This window comes from Ruditapes philippinarum, unplaced genomic scaffold (genome assembly GCF_026571515.1).
Source record: "Ruditapes philippinarum isolate M1 unplaced genomic scaffold, ASM2657151v2 ctg4041_1_1_1_1, whole genome shotgun sequence".
Classification (NCBI taxonomy): Eukaryota; Metazoa; Mollusca; class Bivalvia; order Venerida; family Veneridae; genus Ruditapes; species Ruditapes philippinarum.
This window is the reverse complement of record NW_026859454.1, coordinates 28,969-46,598: the sequence shown is the minus strand read 5'-3', so window position 1 is coordinate 46,598 and position 17,630 is coordinate 28,969. Positions and strand designations below refer to the sequence as shown.

The following is a 17,630-nucleotide window of genomic DNA, read 5'->3' as shown; positions in this document are numbered from 1 at the left end:
TGGATAAATAATTGTTTATCTAGCTAGATTACGCAACGTCAATGAATCAACAACAATTGACAGAACTTCAAATTATTGAATAGCATGTTTGGCCTTTTACACTGCGACAACCCAATTCCATAATTATATCTTACTTGTGTAAATTAGAATTAAAAATCAAAAAGTATCTTATTTTGATACAAGCGTATTGAAAATGTAAAGTTTGTATAATTAGATCTTAAATATAGGATTGTGCAATAAAGGAATATTGAATGATAGAATATTATTGTATGATTATATGTTTCCAGGTACCATAATAGCATAACTTTTAGGTACATGACTTACTGCACAAGACACTTCATGCTCATTTAAACCATGAAATACCTCCATAACTTTCATACTCTACTATAATTATTATTAATATCACCCATATCTTCATCATTATTGTTATCATCAACTTCATCATTATCGCATAATTATATAATTATATGCAATATCAGCTGTTTTCAACTTGTCATGAAAATGCATATATCATAACAAAATGATATAATTTAAAATGTACCCCTTTGCGATACTAGGCTACTCACATCTTAAATTTAAAAGTTATTCCACATTTTGTTAGAAATGTTGAAGACTTTTCATATTTCTTGTATTATGATTAGAGGTTTTTTTTAATGGATTGTTCCACATTGAACAGCTTTTGCAGAGTTATTCCAGCATTTACTACTATCTAACGCACGAACGGGTACTATTCAATAGTTTATATAAATGCGGGGTAAAAAACATTCATTATTCAGGTTTAAATCGTTTATAGTGTAACCACGAAATAAAAAAGTTTTATAAAATGATAGGAATATTGTTTGGATTTTTCTTAACATGCGCTTAGTAATGAAACAAATTACCGTAATCTGTCTTTGAACGAAGCCATCAATACTTTGTTAAACCACGCAAAATGTGATCTTCAGGATGCTGGACTTGTTCTTTTTCTTGTGAAACTCAAAGGTTAGATAAAAAGAATAAACAGTTTTATCGCATTAAGCCTAACGATGAATAAGAAAGTACTTTTATAATCTTATGTTGTTTTATAAACTGTTTATTTTGAGAGAACTTATTAGAATAGCATGCAATTTGCATATAGTTAATGTGCTTCAAGATCGTACGAAACAATGACTCTTACATCATACATTTACAAATATGTAAATGTTTATTTATAAAGTGAAATTAACCATGACTCTTGTTCATTACTCCTCAACGATTTGTTATGAATATTTTGATAATTATGTTTTGTGCAGGTCTACGAGAATCCAGCCGAAAGAATCCACAAGTCCATCATAGTTTGGACGGAATTAGTTCTTACACGCGTTAGGGGCGTAAAACGTGTCCCGTTGGAGCCACTCTAGTATACGAAGGGTTTGCAGCTGGAGGAATGTACATTGAAAGTGGAACTGCATCCAATTATCTCTGTCTACCACAGAACCCTGATTTTGATAGTAAGATCGATCAAAAATCGCCTTTTGCAATGATTTATGGTGCCGAATATGAGACCCATACCTTTGTAAGCGGACTAACGGATAAAGAAGCTCCTTGTGCAGTATGTCAAATCCCTAGATCAAATGTCATCATGATGCCTGGAAAAAATATTTGCTTGAAAAATTATAAAATGGAATATCATGGTTATCTCATGTCAGGTCATCCTAAGCATGTCGCTGCTTCAGAATATGTTTGTGTGGACGGAGATCCAGAGGCAACAACAGAATCACTCCCCAGTAATCTTAATGGTGTATTGTTTTATTTTGTAAAAGCTAAATGTGGATCGTTGAAATGCCTTCCTTACAAGGACGGTGAAGTCCTTACCAGTGTAGTATGTTCGTATTCACCGTAACATAACATACTCAGTTTAAGACGGATTTTCGCCTGACAAAGCACCGGAAAACCTAAAAGTTGTAATTACTGTGCCCGTAATTAGGTTTTGTTGAATTTTTTCAGAATCTGCAAAAAATCAAAATCATTCTATCGCATTGAAATGATATTCTACATGTCCTGTAAAAAGTTTAAGATATGTTTCTTTGTCAACATAATATAATCATAAAAATATCAATTATTAGCATGAAGGTTTCTCAAATTATGTTTATTATCACTGCAGGTAGCCTATATTACTTTTTACCTCGCGTAAATGAATATGCATTAATATCGAGGGCTACATTGCAAAACAGTTGCTATCTTATATCAGGACATTGTTTTATACAAGTCTTATTCACATGAGAGTGTTTTTTTTATCTTTTGATACAAAAAAAACACCAAAATATAGTTTAAAATGACAGTTATATGATGAGTAAAGTTTTTTACGTGTTAAGAGGATATTTACAAAATTATAATATTTTATTTCAAACTTCTAATGGATAAACATAACATTAATGTCAAGTATTTGTATTCCAACTTGGAATGTTCATTTCAATTTTATCTTGGAAACTTAGATTATATAGTATATATTATATAGTAAATACATTATATTTCATTGCTGTCATTTTATAGTAGCTATGTGTAAATGATTAAAAGTTTCTGAAAAAAATTCTAAATTATCCTAACTGTTAACTAATCTCATCGCTTCTCGAGATAAAGGAATAACAGGTTAATTTGGATTTTTTTCTATAAGCATAATCATTACTGTATTTGCCTTATAGTGAGTTGAAAGTGGTATTTAAAACAAAAAACACTTTAAGTTTGTGTGTTTTTTATTGCTTTATTTAAAACACATAACACACAAAATGTATTTACAAAACACTATTGTAAACACTATTGTGCTTTTTACCATAGTAAGTATTAACTTTCGTGTTCAATCGTTTATGAGTAATTATGATGAAAATAAGAAATATCAAGTCGAGTATTGTACATGTTATGTATCGTCAAGTGCCAGGATATGATGAGTTTGCTGTTATGGATCTATTTAATAAAAAGCAATAAAAAGGAAACAAACAGAAACAATTTCCAAACAATTGTCAGAGTCTATTTAATGTTAAGATACTTCTTGATGAATCTTTCATGTTTTTTTTTGTAATTGCTGTGCATAATTATAAAGCAATCGTGACGTGTCAATAGAAAATTACTTCTAATATTTTAACAAGACAAAAAATAAAAAAAAGTTCTATATTATATTGATATAGTTGACGTGTTTTGTTTTGTTTTTGAGCGTTTTTAGTTCGACTATTCGAAGAATATGAGAGCTATTGTAGTCCCCCGGCGTCGGCGTCGGTGTCAGCGTCTGCGTTGGTTAAATTTTTTTGTAAATTCAAATATCTCAATTATTGCTTGAGATATTCAATTGAAACTATCAATATTTATTTATAGTAACAATGTACATCAGATTGACAAGTTGGATAACTCTGCTTACAATATTGACAGAATAATGCCCCTTTTTAACTTAGAAATTTTGGTTAAAGTTTTTTGTAAAGTCAAATATCTTAATTATTGCTTGAGATATTCAATTGAAACTTACAATACTTATTTATAGTAACAATGTACATCAGATTGACAAGTTGGATAATTCTGCCTACAATATTGACAGAATTATGCCCCTTTTTAACTTAGAAATTTTGGTTAAAGTTTTTTTGTAAAGTCAAATATATCAATTATTGCTTGGGATATTCAATTGAAACTTACAACACTTATTTATAGTAACAATGTACATCAGATTGAAAGGTTGGATAACTCTGCCTATAATATTCACAGAATTATACCCCTTTATACTTTAGAAATTTTGGATAAAGTTTTTTTGTAAAGTCAAATATCTCAATTATAGTAACAATTTACATCAGTTTGCAAAATTGCATAACTCTGACTGCAATATTTGCAGAATTATTTGCCCCTTTGAAACTTAGAAATTTTAGTTAAAGGTTACAGGTCTTCAAAGATATTTACTTGAAACTTTACTCATGTACTTAGGGTCATAATTGGAGAGTCATAATTGTATGTCACTGACCAAGTTCCATAACTCTACTCGCATTTAGGCTGATTCATCTCCCCTTTTCTACTTAGTCTCTTGGTTAATGTTTACATGCAAGTTTTACATATCTCAATAACTATTAAAGATATTTATTTAAAACTTCACATATGCATTTAGAATCATAATTGTAGGTCACTGACCAAGATCCATAATTCTATCTTGCAGGCTGATTTTTCTCCCCTTTTTCAACTTACAAATTCATGGTAAAGTTTTGCTTGTAAGCTGTTATCTCCATAACTACTAAAGAGTTTGTGCCTTTTTTTGGGACATTTTTATGCATTCATAATAATATAAAGCAGTGATTTACTTGATAAAACATTTTAATAACAAGCCTTTGTACCTCTTCGGTCAATTTTATGTATTCATAGGTAATAAGCATTATTATACTCAATAAAACACTCTTGTGACAACTTTTTGAATAGTCGTGCCAATACTGTCCTCTGACAGTTCTTGTTTTAAAAGTTGTTGCTTTATTGATATGCTATTGATTCTAATCCTGTGGTACTTGTGGCAATGGGGAAAGTTTGTTCTATGAATTAAGTATATTAAACAGGCTTCAAAATGAACACTCCAGTCATAAATGAACATTGTTAAATGTAACAGATTCATTCGGAAAGATGTTCCCAGAAATCTACTTGCCGGCCCAGAAATCTACTTGCCGGCTTCTACTAAATGAGTGAGATGTGTCTAACAACAAATTGTCTTGTTCATTCATTTTGTAGTTTTTCAGAGTTATTTTTCAGGCAAAGAGAACAAAAAAAAGAAAAAGAATAAAGGGCAATAAGTCCAAAATTAGGCAAGCCATAGTTACGGTTCTTTTGCAATGCATATAAACCCAATGGTATATCTCGACCAACACAGTTTATTGTTTAATCTCTTATATATACAGAGTTAGATGTATAAATGGACAAAGGGCAATGACTCAAAATTAGATAGGTAGGGTCACGTTCTTTTTTGCACTACATCAGAGTCTGTATTTACAATAATAAGAGTAAACTATAATAACTAATTAAAATAAATCTTAAAAGAAACACTGCCAGATAATTCTGTCACTCGATTGTCACCGAAGAGTACCGGATTAAATAATAATACCAAAACGACGGTAAGAATAAATATATACAAGAGCCAGTAGAAGAAGATTTTGGACATAGAGAAGCAGTTTCTAAATGATATCTCTTGTATTTGCAAAGTTATGTCCAACATTTCACTTCTAGAACCATTGTTGTGTATCAATTTTTGTAGTCCCAGTGTTTGTTTTTTGAACAGTGAACAAAAAAATAAATAAGGATATAACTCAAAAAGGGCAAAGCAGAGAAATGTTTCTTTTGTAATGAATTTTTCCTCATTGGGATCTAACTACCTACAGCGTTTCTTCCTGATATTTCGTTATACATAGTTCCTGACATAGTTAAACATGTAAAAATGAACAAAGGACAATTACTCCAAAATTAGGTGGACAGAGCTACGGTTCTTATGCACTACAATACTCTTCTACTTTATAAGATGTGTCTACATACAAAGTTTCTTGTCGATACATCTTGTAAATTTAGGGTGTGTCCCGGACAACGTTAAAATTACCTTTAACCTGTAATTGCTTTCACATAGATCTGGAAAATAAATCATTGTTTTAAAAATATTCGGGTTATCAACAATATTTGAATTATCTGATTTAAAGACACATTTTAACGCCATTTAAATGGTTAATGATAGTCTTTTGTTTTATCACATGATACTGTTATTCGTACATCCATGAGGCTTTCTTGTATTTGAATGCGTAATATACGTTTAATTTCATATACGTGGTAGATAATTTTGTCAGATATTAGAACAATTAAAGTTCTCCATATTACAGCTTAAAGTGAGCAAATTAACTTACATATCGGTACTTAATTTTTTTTAACAATACCAGTTAATTTGAATTTTTAATCAAATATATCATTTTATCGGGAAATAACTTGTATTTTAAGTATTTTATTGGTGTAAAAAAGCAAAGCTAATTAATAAATTTCGTTATCATGACCAGGTTGTGTATCAAATTCAAAGTAACAAGCCAAGAAAAAACAACAATCTTATACCTTATATCATTTGAAGTAAGAAAAAACAACAAAAAGTATATCCCAAAACAAAAAAAAATTATTGTTGACTTTTTTGTTGTTTTTAGCGACAAAGTTTAGTGCTTTCCCATTTGGTCCCTTAATACAAGTATAACAATATGCCTTGTTAAAAGTGGGATATTGTCAAATACATTAATTGAGCGCTGAACTCCAACGTCTGTGCAATTGTCTTGAATGCTCTGTTTAAAAGAACGGGACATTCATCGATGAAAATAATGTTTAACATTTTGTCCCTAACAATATTATTTCTGAGGATATGAAATAATAAAAACAGAGATCTGAATCTTAAGATAAGTGACACAAACACAGCCGTTAATCTAATTTCGAAACATATAAAACAAATCATCAGTGAAACAACGTTTCAAAGAGATCAGACTTGAATTAAACACCATTTTATATGAACGTATACACATTCCGTGTTAATATTTTATTGTATAAAACGCAATATGACACCTATTTTCAACATAAAGCGTATACAAGCTTTGATATTTTACGCCGCTTATACAGTAGGGTAAACGTTGTAGTTTACACATAAACGCACGCTTTCGAAAACACGAACGCATGTTGCACGATAAACGAACGAACGTTACACGCATGCTGTAAGAAACGAAATATAAAGAAGCAGTCGCTCGCAAACGATAAATGCTAACCGAAATACTCCAAACGATAAAGTTTAACGCTCTTTTGAAACAATAAAACGTAGGCAAAATAAAAAACAGTTTCTAAACGTTTATAATAAAATAGCGCATTAATATAGCTTTTTAATAACTTTTAGCCGCGATCGTTTATTCCGCTGGGATAAGAATACCGACCGCGATTTGATTAAATTATAGCTTGACATGTAGATTTTATAAATATTTATGTAAACATGCCTTCATCAAATAAATTAAAATTTAAGAACAATTATTATATAAGACTAAAATGCGCTAATATGCATCCCTATATTTAAACAGGTACGTCTTCATGAACCCTTCCGGAAAAAATATTTTCTTTAGCCAAAGTATCTTTAAAACACGTTTTCGGTGTAAACAAAATAAGAGAATAGTAGCAATTTTAGCAAATCAATGCTTGTATCATCTATATAGTCATTCATATAGCAACGAACGAAACTAATGTGTTATTCCTGAAAATGTCATGTACGTATTGGGCCCGCAGTCCGCCATATCTGTTTCAAGACCTTTTTTTAGTCTGTTACATAAAAAGGGGTCTAGAAAATGAGGTTGCCTTTCAAGATAATGGCTTTAATAACTAAATGACAATTGCATCCGTGATGCGTCCACTCAACCCTTATGAAATTTAATGATTGTATACTATTTAGAATAAACTTTCATTTTGGGTCTCAATCTGTAAACGAGCAAAATGAGGACAATTTTGAAACCAGTAAACCTTTTTTGTACCTCCATTGGTGCCAGATAGGGAGGGGAGTGGGAGTAGTGAATCAGGTGTTTACAAATAGAGCGCATCAGAAAATATAAGTCATAGCACTATAACTAAGTTGAAATTATGAGACATGATATCTACATTTTATTAATATGCTATGTGCGAGGGTTGTCCAAAAAATTCGTGCACTGCAGTTATTGGAGACAAATTTCCCCTTCAAGTAATATATACGAGGGTTGTCCCAAAATGTCGTAGACTACATTATTTTCTCTTCAACCTGACGTCATAACTTAATAAAATTTACCAGATATCTTCCTTGGTCATTTGTTAATTTACCCTCTTAAAGTAAATAGCCAATATATAAGGTAACGCTTTTTATCAGGGTTTTATATTAAACAGTACAACATACCTGGAGCACGATAAAATATTAGTCAGTGTTGAGAGCATGCTTCTTAAAAACACGCCTTTAACTTCCAGCATAATAATAATTATGGGAAATACATACCTGTGGAACGACGTCATTCATTTTTACATCATATCCCAAACAGACATTTATGTAACGCTACTTTGAAAAAATCTGTAGCATAATATGTATCAGCAATGCTATTTTGAAAATTCCCAAAATGGCGACGTCAGATGAAAATGCGGCGCAGCGCGATGTCATTGAATACTGTGTTCAGTTCAAGAAGCGTCCAGCATTAACTGACAACATGGAGAACATTATATTTTATCAAGATAATGCACTTTGCCATAGATTTCAGGGGACACAGCTTGAACTTGATGTGATAGGTTTTTAGAGACTTCCATACGCCCTTAGACTTTACCCTGGCTTGACGACTCTATTGTTTTATAATTGATTGAGTAACAGACTTTGTCTACGATATTTTGGGACAACCCTCGTAATTCTTTTGTTTTTAATAATTACTCTCACGACGATAATTGCAGTGCACGAATTTTTTGGACAACCCTCGTATCATTTTTAAATGACTAATATTATGTATGTTTGTTTATCATATTAACTATAAAGAATTTTACAAATTGTCTTCCAGTTTAGTATGTTTTTTTTGTGATTTCATACACCATGCCAGTAAATGGCCCGAGACTATGTTGCTATCTTACACGCCCACACCCACAATTAGATGGCACTTCGCTACTGTAGCATAAAAAAACTATTTACACGACTTTGTCTTTAAAATCCAAAATGTTTAGTGAAGTTCTCCTGATTTAAAGTTGAGAGCGCATCATATGTTTACCGTGCTCCAATATATGGACTTCCCACAAATAAATAACATATCCCTGAAAATGTGTCAATCTTTATAAAGTGATAAAAATCATCGCTGTGAAACTGGAAAGCTCAACTATGTCAAATTTTGTTTGTTTGTTTGATTGGGTTTTTACGTCACATCGACACAGTATAGGTATGTCAAAATAATTTACATATTGATTGATTGTTTATAATATCTATGGGCATAAACGTTATATATATGTAGAAATTGAAACATGCATTTGACCCATTATTAAAAGTAAAAACTATCTTAAAAATCCCTTGATTTATATCAGAATTTAAACATTTGCTCACTTTACCACTACTTTCCAAATTATTATTTATTACATGTACTTAATAAAAGTAAGCCTACAACATTTTATGATTTTGTTGTATCATTTAGCTTTTCAGTTTTTCTCTATTTTAAAAAGGAATTAACTCATGTTAAACTTAACCGAATATGTCTATTTATTCTTAGTCATTACAGACTATTATAGCTGCACATCACCAGTATGGTTACCGGCAGTTTGCTTTAAGGGGCTGTATAATAACATTCAAGGTATCTTTTTCATTACATGCTTTTCGGTAATTTGTAGAAATATATAAGTGAACTTAAAAAAATGATATTTCACTGTTTGAAACAGAGAAATCATCAATTTGATAACTTTCACTGTTTTGAATTTAAGCCCGATACGTTATTTCAGTAAAATGCCAGCGTGCATAGTACTTGAAACCAACTTACTGAAGTGACTTCGTAAACGACGTCCCAGTGTATTATCATTTGGCTCGCATTTCATTAAGCATTAAGTTAAAGCGTCTTTTTAATCATTTCTTTGCATGTCATAAACAACATTTTTTTAGTTGCTGACCTACTCGTGAAATATACCTTTTGGTGCTCACTCGGTGGTCTTATTTTCTACATATTGGTAAATAGAACAGAATAATAGAACCGTACCATTCATTTAAACATTTCACTAGTAACAGACGCAAAAACACTTACTTCAACATTTTGACGAACGTAGACGAATGCTAAACGTTTCTGAGGATGCCAAATGAATGCTTTAAAACGCAAGTTTAACATAAAAACGATACACGAATAACGATAAACGATACACGCTGGAACGATTCACGCTGTGTAATATGGAATTGATATTGACTTTTTGGAATTCGGAAATTCAATTGAGGTTTCAGTGAAAAAAAATAGACTTAAAAGAAAATGATTGATATAGGTATATCAAATGATGAAAATGCTAAAAGCATATTGGTTATATTTTATATTGGGTTCATCATTTCGTTGTATTCAAGCATTGCATATACATGTACCTTTATCTTTATATGGCTATATACCAGGATATATGGATTGAAACTCTTTAAGGGCATTACCAAATTTTTTCTGATGTATATCTTGCTCCAAAGGACACATTCATTTATAAGTTAACATTAATAAACTACACAAATATAATAATATTTTACGCTTGTAAAAAAATGAATCTCACTTTTTATAAGTTCTTGGATAATAGCTCTGACTACGAGAATAGGTGTTTTTCATTTTGTTTTAGAGTGCTGCACTTGAAGGTTGAAATATGTTGAGTTACCCCAAAATCATTAGCATAAATGTACAAGGTAAGTTTTTGCTGTTGGTCTTTTAACAATGAAGTAGTCACAATTATAAAGCCTTAATGTTTATGTTTTTTACACACACATTTTGTGTACGGGCATGCAATGATAACTTCTAGTATAATGAATGACTAGTGGTAAAAAAGTAAACCATAGAGCAATGCACGTATAATAATATTAAAGTTTAAGACGTTGACAAAAATGGGCGCTTTTTGTTCACCACTATTTTCCTTTACCTTTTCAAAAAAAGTTATATATTGTTCACAGTGCAAATAATTGACGTAAAACACAGTAAGCATAAAATATGATATTGTGTCATATATAAAGATATGTATGAAAATAATCGATATAGTGTATGTAAGATGTTTATTTCATGATTTCCTGTGTTTTGCTGTAATATAACAGATTATAATATTCAGATAAACCACAAGTAAAATTTACAAAATATAATGTTCACTGTAGCCGGACTATATCTGAATGCGAATGAAAAGAATATCATAACTAAATGGAATAACAGGCAAATATAAATGACGTCAAACGTAAACGTTGCTTCTTTTGGAAAAGAATGTCGGTGTCATCATACATCATGTTAAATATGTAATAACAAGAGAAATGTAACATAAATATATTTCAATATTGATGATGTGACGTCATGGTGTGATGATGTTATAAAGGAGAAATACGCACGTTACGCGGCAAAATCAGTAAAAATATTTAAAATCACTTAAAACGCATGAAATTAAAAGAAAATGTTTTGTGATTAACATATAAGATTGAAATATATTTCATTCGTGAACACCAGCTATAATATTTTCATTGCATATTGGTTTGTGTTCACTTAGTGAAATATATTTCAATCTTACATGCAAAACAAACACATATCCTCTTTATTTCCCATATAGAAAAAGTTGCACTGATTATGAAATAATTTGTCATAAAAGTTGAGCAATGTACATTAAATTGTTACCTAATGGAAACTGATGCAAGACACCATAAACAAAAAAATAAAAATAAAATTAATTTAATAATATAATGTTGAAAGCTTTAGTGTGCCTTTCGTATGTTGGTTATTTCTTTATGATAAATTAATTTGGTATTATGAAACAAAAACTGAAGGTACAAATTATCTTTAGATAACATCATATTTGTTTGAATTTTTTTCCCTTTTTTGCTAATTTATGAAATAGAGAAAATAAGAATCCCTAAAGAAAGCCCAACACGGCAAAATTAAAATGTTGCAGGCTCGGTTAGATTGAGCCTGTTCATGGACGGTACTGTCAAGTGCAAAGTACCGTCTACGCCCCCTAGCACCGGCTGAAGCAGAATTAAACATTTAACACGAACTGGTACAGTTTTGAATTTCAAACATCGCAGATGTGTTCATATGGCGGTTATCATGGAACCTTCAATGTGACACGTAACTGCCATTCCATGAAAAGCGGCAAATGGTCCCCAAGTAAAAAATTGTGTGTGCCCTAAACGAGAACACAATGGGTGGAACTAAATTAAATGGAATTTTGAAAGGGGATCAGAGGTTATGAAGCCTGCATATCACAGATAAGGCGTCAAAAGACAAATTTTAAAAGCAGGCCATATATCCTAAGGGTGGTTCAACAGTATTCAAGTGAGGAATACTGGAACCACCCAACAATAAAATAGCCGAATAGAAATAACTAAATTACCACCAGCACAACAATAATGTCGTGCTGAACAATCTTTTAGGATCGGAAATATTACATCTCTGATTGAATGTACGGGGCGACTTTTTACAGCCTCCACACGGCACAAACAACGTTAATGTGGCGATAAAATAGAGATAATAAGAATCCATAAAGAAAGCCCAACACAGCACAACGTTGCAGGCTCGGTTTGATTGAGCCTGTTCATGGACGATACTGTTAAGTGCAAATTACTGTCCACGCCCCCTAGCACCGGCTTAAGCAGAATTCAAGTTTGTGATCGTGCACAATTTTTGATAACATTTTGCAAATTTAATATTAATTTCTATTATTTATTATAAAACGGGGAGATGTTGTTTATAATCGATATTTTGATTAGCATCCACATAATTTTATTTTGGAATAAATATACATTTGTTTTACTTTTGCACTTAATTTAGTGCTTATTTATAATGTAGTATTATCTATTTGTTTTTGAACAAATATGTATAAAAAATCTAAATATTTCTTACATTGAAACTAGATTTTTTCCTTATGATTAACAACTTTGTTTATCTTACTCTTGTGTAAACAAAAATATTGAGTTATCTGTACTTTGTTTTTGTTTATTTGTATTGTGTCCTTGTATTTTGGTAAGCCTATATAATGTGTCCTTTATCGCTCCCGTCATCATGATGAAGATTGCTTTCTTTTGCAATGGGTAGGTAATAACGAAAACGTTGCTAAATTGTGGTTGTCTTTTGGAAAAGTATATCCATGGAGAAAGACAAAACAACAGTAATGTTTCAATTATTTTTTAAAAAGGAAGTTTGGTACGTTAAGTTAAAAGGTAAAGGTAGCCTGTCAAATATTGCACCAGCACTTTTTGTGAATTCACTAAATTGCAAATGAATTATAGTTTGAGGCAAAAAGTCATTTTACTCTGTTTTAAACATTGATAATTTGTGGTATCTTAAGAGTTGTTAATTGTTTTCCATTATTAATGTTCCTTATTTCAAAATCACCGCTGTGGGTTCAAATCTCGTTTATGCCGGAATTAATGCATGGAAGGACACCCGAGGTCTCCCTCCACCATTAAATCTGGATCGTCTCTTTATGACATATATTGTGTCTGTGTGACATAAAACACAATCAAACAAAATAAACAGATTTCAAAATCATCCTCTTTCCAGAGCCAGAAGTAGATTAATGTTTATTTCACAGTAGTATTAGTGTTGATTTTATTGTCTTGGATGTCCCCTGTCCTTGATTTAAACTTACTAACTGCTGGCAATTATGGTGACACAGAACAGAAAAAAAGCCATTTGTGCGTTTTATTAATCTCGTACGCACGAGATATTTTGTCGTGGCCACGTGCTATTAAGTTGTTGGAACGAGATAATTAAGTGGTGCGCACGAGGAACTATATCGTGACCACGACTGACAAAGTGGTGCGTACGAGATACTATGTCATGACCAGGAACTACTAAGTCGTGCGCACAAGTTACTAAGTCATGGCCAGGAGTAACTTAATCGTGTGCACGAGATACTTTGTCCTGGCCACGTGTAGCTAAGTCGTGGGAACGAGATAATTAAGTCGTGTACTCGAGATAATTAACAAATCAGATTACACAATAGACAATTTAACAAACAATCACCCTTTTAAGGTACACAGTGGCTTTACAGCACTAAAAGTATTAAAGGTTGTCTGACTTTGTATAATAAATTGTGGTTAACAAGATAACCTAAATATAATATCTCAAAATACCGTGTTTTCTAAATGTTTATCAAGATAATTGCTAACAAGTAAACTGTCATAAAACATGGGTGATAATCGGCTTAATTTATTTATAATGCCTTTCTTTACATCAGACATTCACCCTTAAGTTAAAAGTTTTGTATTTAAGCTTACAACGCAACGATTACAAACCATTACCTCCAAATGCTTCGGTTGTTATGTTTTAAAGTTGAAATTATTACTATAACAAAAAAATGTTTATTCCAGTCATTTGGTTGTTAATTGTGATGTTTTCTTTCGCAATGACTGATGATGAAACATGTCATGAGAAATTTGAATACGTGTTTAAAGTCATTTACAGATTATCCGAAGTTGAAAGGAAACTGGAAGAGCTGAGTTCACAAGAGGAGACAAAACAAGGTAAAAGTATAATCTTAAATTATTATACAAATTGTCATAATTATGTTTCGTTTAATTTGAAAAAAAATTTGAATTCAAACACAAGGAGAACAGAATTTTTTTTCATTGCATGTTATAAAGACTAAATAAAGTGCATATGAACTAAACTAATTAACATTTATAAAATAACTTTGACTTTTTTGAAACGCTAAGAGTATTAGTATTTTCAATATATGTCGACATGATAAACTTACTTCAATTTGTATCATAAGTTATTCAGAACAAAAAAATCAACAACAATCTTTACGATTCAGGTGACACGTTCACGAGATGGGGAATGACTTCTTGTCCAAATGGAACAACATTGATTTACGACGGTTTTGTTGGAGGTTCATACTATAACAGTGAGGGCGGGGCTGCAAATTATGTTTGCCTCCATAAAGAACCAACATGGAACGATCGAACTGTTATAAAATCAACTGTAAATAATATATACGGAGCAGAGTATGAAGTTGGTTCTTCCTGGGCAAGCATTCATGAGCATGATGTTCCATGTGCCGTATGTCACGTTTCTAGAAGCAGCATTTACATGATTCCTGGAAGAAACATTTGTAATGAGAAACATATCTTGCAGTACAGTGGATATCTTATGTCTGGTCATGACAGCCATAAATCAGCAACGGAATTCGTCTGCGTTGATGATCAGCCGCAAGCGTTACCTGGTACAGCAGCAGACCGTAATGGCAGATTGTTTTATTTCGTTTATGCGAAATGCGGATCACTCAAATGCCCGCCGTACGAGGAAGGAAAGAAAGTTACATGTGCCGTTTGCTCATTTTGAAAAATACTTTTATTAATATATATCAAAACTTGATATCACAAATGCCTTGTTCTCCTTTTTGAAACGACAGCTACACAAATATGTTCATCATTTATCACTGCATAATTTTATCAATTATTAATTTTAACTCAATAACCAGTTTGACAATAAATTATGAAATGATCCGTAAAAGAGATCGTATGGTAACATCTTACTCTGAAAAGCTCATACAGTATGAACATCATTTTGAAGAACATTCTTGTTTGACAAAATATTAATACGTATGATATTCCAGACGTGTTGAGATTGATACAATATATCATAAGATACGAAAGAAAGCATCATAACATTTATGGATATCCAGAAATCAATTTATATAAAATGATTACAAAAGAAAAGTTCATTTTTTATTTATTTCCATTGAAAAAGCAATCAGTTTTACAATTACCTATCAATCACATTTTCCAAACTGGATCATAATTTGGAAGTTAAATTTATAAGAACAAGATAAATTTTATTAAAACAACAGGACTTTTGAGCATTTGTTACCATTCCCCTTACTAAAAGTTGTGTTATTTTATATTCAATAATCGATTTATAATCATGAAACTTACAATGTTTTTCATCTTTATATGCATTAACACTTACTATTAAAATTAACATATTAAAATAGTATGTCATTGTTATCAATGTTTTAAACATGTGCTAAATATATATTCAACGGACTTATGTGAATCTTGTGATTATATTGTTTACTCGATAGACGTTTAATATGCTTTTAAATACACAAAACGTTTATTTTATTATTACATGACATTATAAAAAACAGGTTTACAAAATAAGCATTTTTATCCTGTACTGTCTTTTGTTATAGCATATATTATGAAATAATCTTGCTTTTATCAGAATTGTTGTAATAAAATAACATTAAAAAATATTTTCTTGTATTTTATCTTTCTACATGTAAACATACGCAAACTATTCACTTATCGTACTACATCAATTTGTATATACTCGTTATATCTAAACAAATGCTTTCAAGAAATAATCTTACGACCTAACACATGTATTAAAAGAATTTGAAACGTTGCACAATGTGATAATTCAATTCAAGTCATTTATTTACACAATGTTATCAACTCAATCCTCGTTTTCATTCAAAGTGACCACATTTAACCCGTATTGACTTCCATATTGACTCGGTTATCTATTTGTTCTCCAAGAAGTTAATACATTATCTATATGTTACCCTACCTGTAGTCCTTAATCGTTTGTATTATCTCTTGCAAAGTGGAATAATTATTGCGTTTTAAATTCCGAGCCGTTCAGCACAAAATCACTGTTATTTGTCGTCTTCAGCAACGAACAGTTTTAAATGTAAACAAAACTGTTTTAAGAGTGGCGGTGTAAAATAAGCTGGACATTCTATTGGACAGGTACGCAGCTGCAATACATATGTGGGACCCGGTCTGTGGCTCATTAAATTAACAGTTGAGTACTGGATACTGTACACAACATGTATATCAACATTATGCCAGCATTTCCTGGCCGAGTGGTTTACGTTACTGTAGACTTTAAGGCCGTCGGGGATTTCCGATGTCATTCTAACATGGAAGGTCCAGATTTGAAATAAAAACGTGGTTAAGCCGTGGAATAAGCAGGTGTTGAAGTACTTTTAAATTTAATAAGAAGCATTTCCTATCATTTAGGCTGTGCACTTATGTTAAAGTTTGATCAGATAACAACCTTTGCACATAATGTTTTGTGTTTTACCACTTGAAATAAAGATTTATTAGACAGTAACGACCTGTAACACAAAAAGTGACAAAGTATGCATATACCGGTATTCCACCCTAATATATATATATATTTAAGTGAGTACAGATTTAATTTAAGTTTCTATTTTGAAGGTACGAGCTTATGTTCACACTTCCAAATCCGTCCATAGAACTTGTAAGTGTACGAGTAAAGTTTTGTTTTGTAACGGGAGTAAGAAACAACGCGACCAGCAACCCGTTGATTACTAATCCGGTGTGTAAACACGCGTACATACCATCACCTTTAAATGAAATCATGAAATTATAAAACTTTAGATATAATGAATATTTCTATACAGCTAATTTGCGTAATTGTGTATTCTTTACCTATAGTAAGTACAGTAACTGCATAAAACCAAAAATTGTTGAATCATGAACAAACAAATATCATGTAAAACAGGCGTATATTTCCATTCATCTAAATATAAGCGGTTATGTTGTTGTTGTTTTTCAGTTTACGTGCAAAACATACCCACATTTTTAATTTTACGGTAAGATTTGATACCGACGATAGTATTCATACCCGTCTCGCCGCTTTGCAATGCTTAACAATATGATATTGACACTTATATATTTACATAATAGCGATTATGCAAAACCTTTAATGCCTTAAATGACTCCGAAATACTTTTATTTTTATTTCTCATTTTTTCCCAGCTTTTTTGTATACTTTATGGTATCCAATAAGTTACTCATTACCTGAACAATCTTTTTCACTTTTTGGCATTATGTAAAATAGGCATTGGGTATGGTTGTACTACTAATTCAAGAATTATTTTGCAATGAAGATCATTTATATACTTTTATTGAAAAATGCTTCATATGACATCTTATCTAGTCGTTA

The 17,630-nt window shown here is 31.3% G+C and overlaps 2 protein-coding genes across 2 annotated transcripts; both read left to right on the top strand.

Annotated features, from left to right (window-relative positions):
* The first annotated feature begins 1,405 nt into the window (after positions 1-1,405).
* On the top strand, positions 1,406-1,861 carry LOC132756554 (uncharacterized). The gene has a single exon (XM_060747650.1). The coding sequence runs from the start codon at positions 1,406-1,408 to the stop codon at positions 1,859-1,861; it is 456 nt and encodes a 151-aa protein (XP_060603633.1).
* Positions 1,862-13,971: 12,110 nt separating this feature from the next.
* LOC132756558 (uncharacterized) lies at positions 13,972-15,023 on the top strand. The gene is made up of 2 exons (XM_060747655.1): positions 13,972-14,170; positions 14,464-15,023. The coding sequence occupies exons 1-2, from the start codon at positions 14,005-14,007 to the stop codon at positions 14,988-14,990; spliced, it is 693 nt and encodes a 230-aa protein (XP_060603638.1). The 5' UTR covers positions 13,972-14,004; the 3' UTR covers positions 14,991-15,023.
* The last annotated feature ends 2,607 nt before the right edge of the window (positions 15,024-17,630 follow it).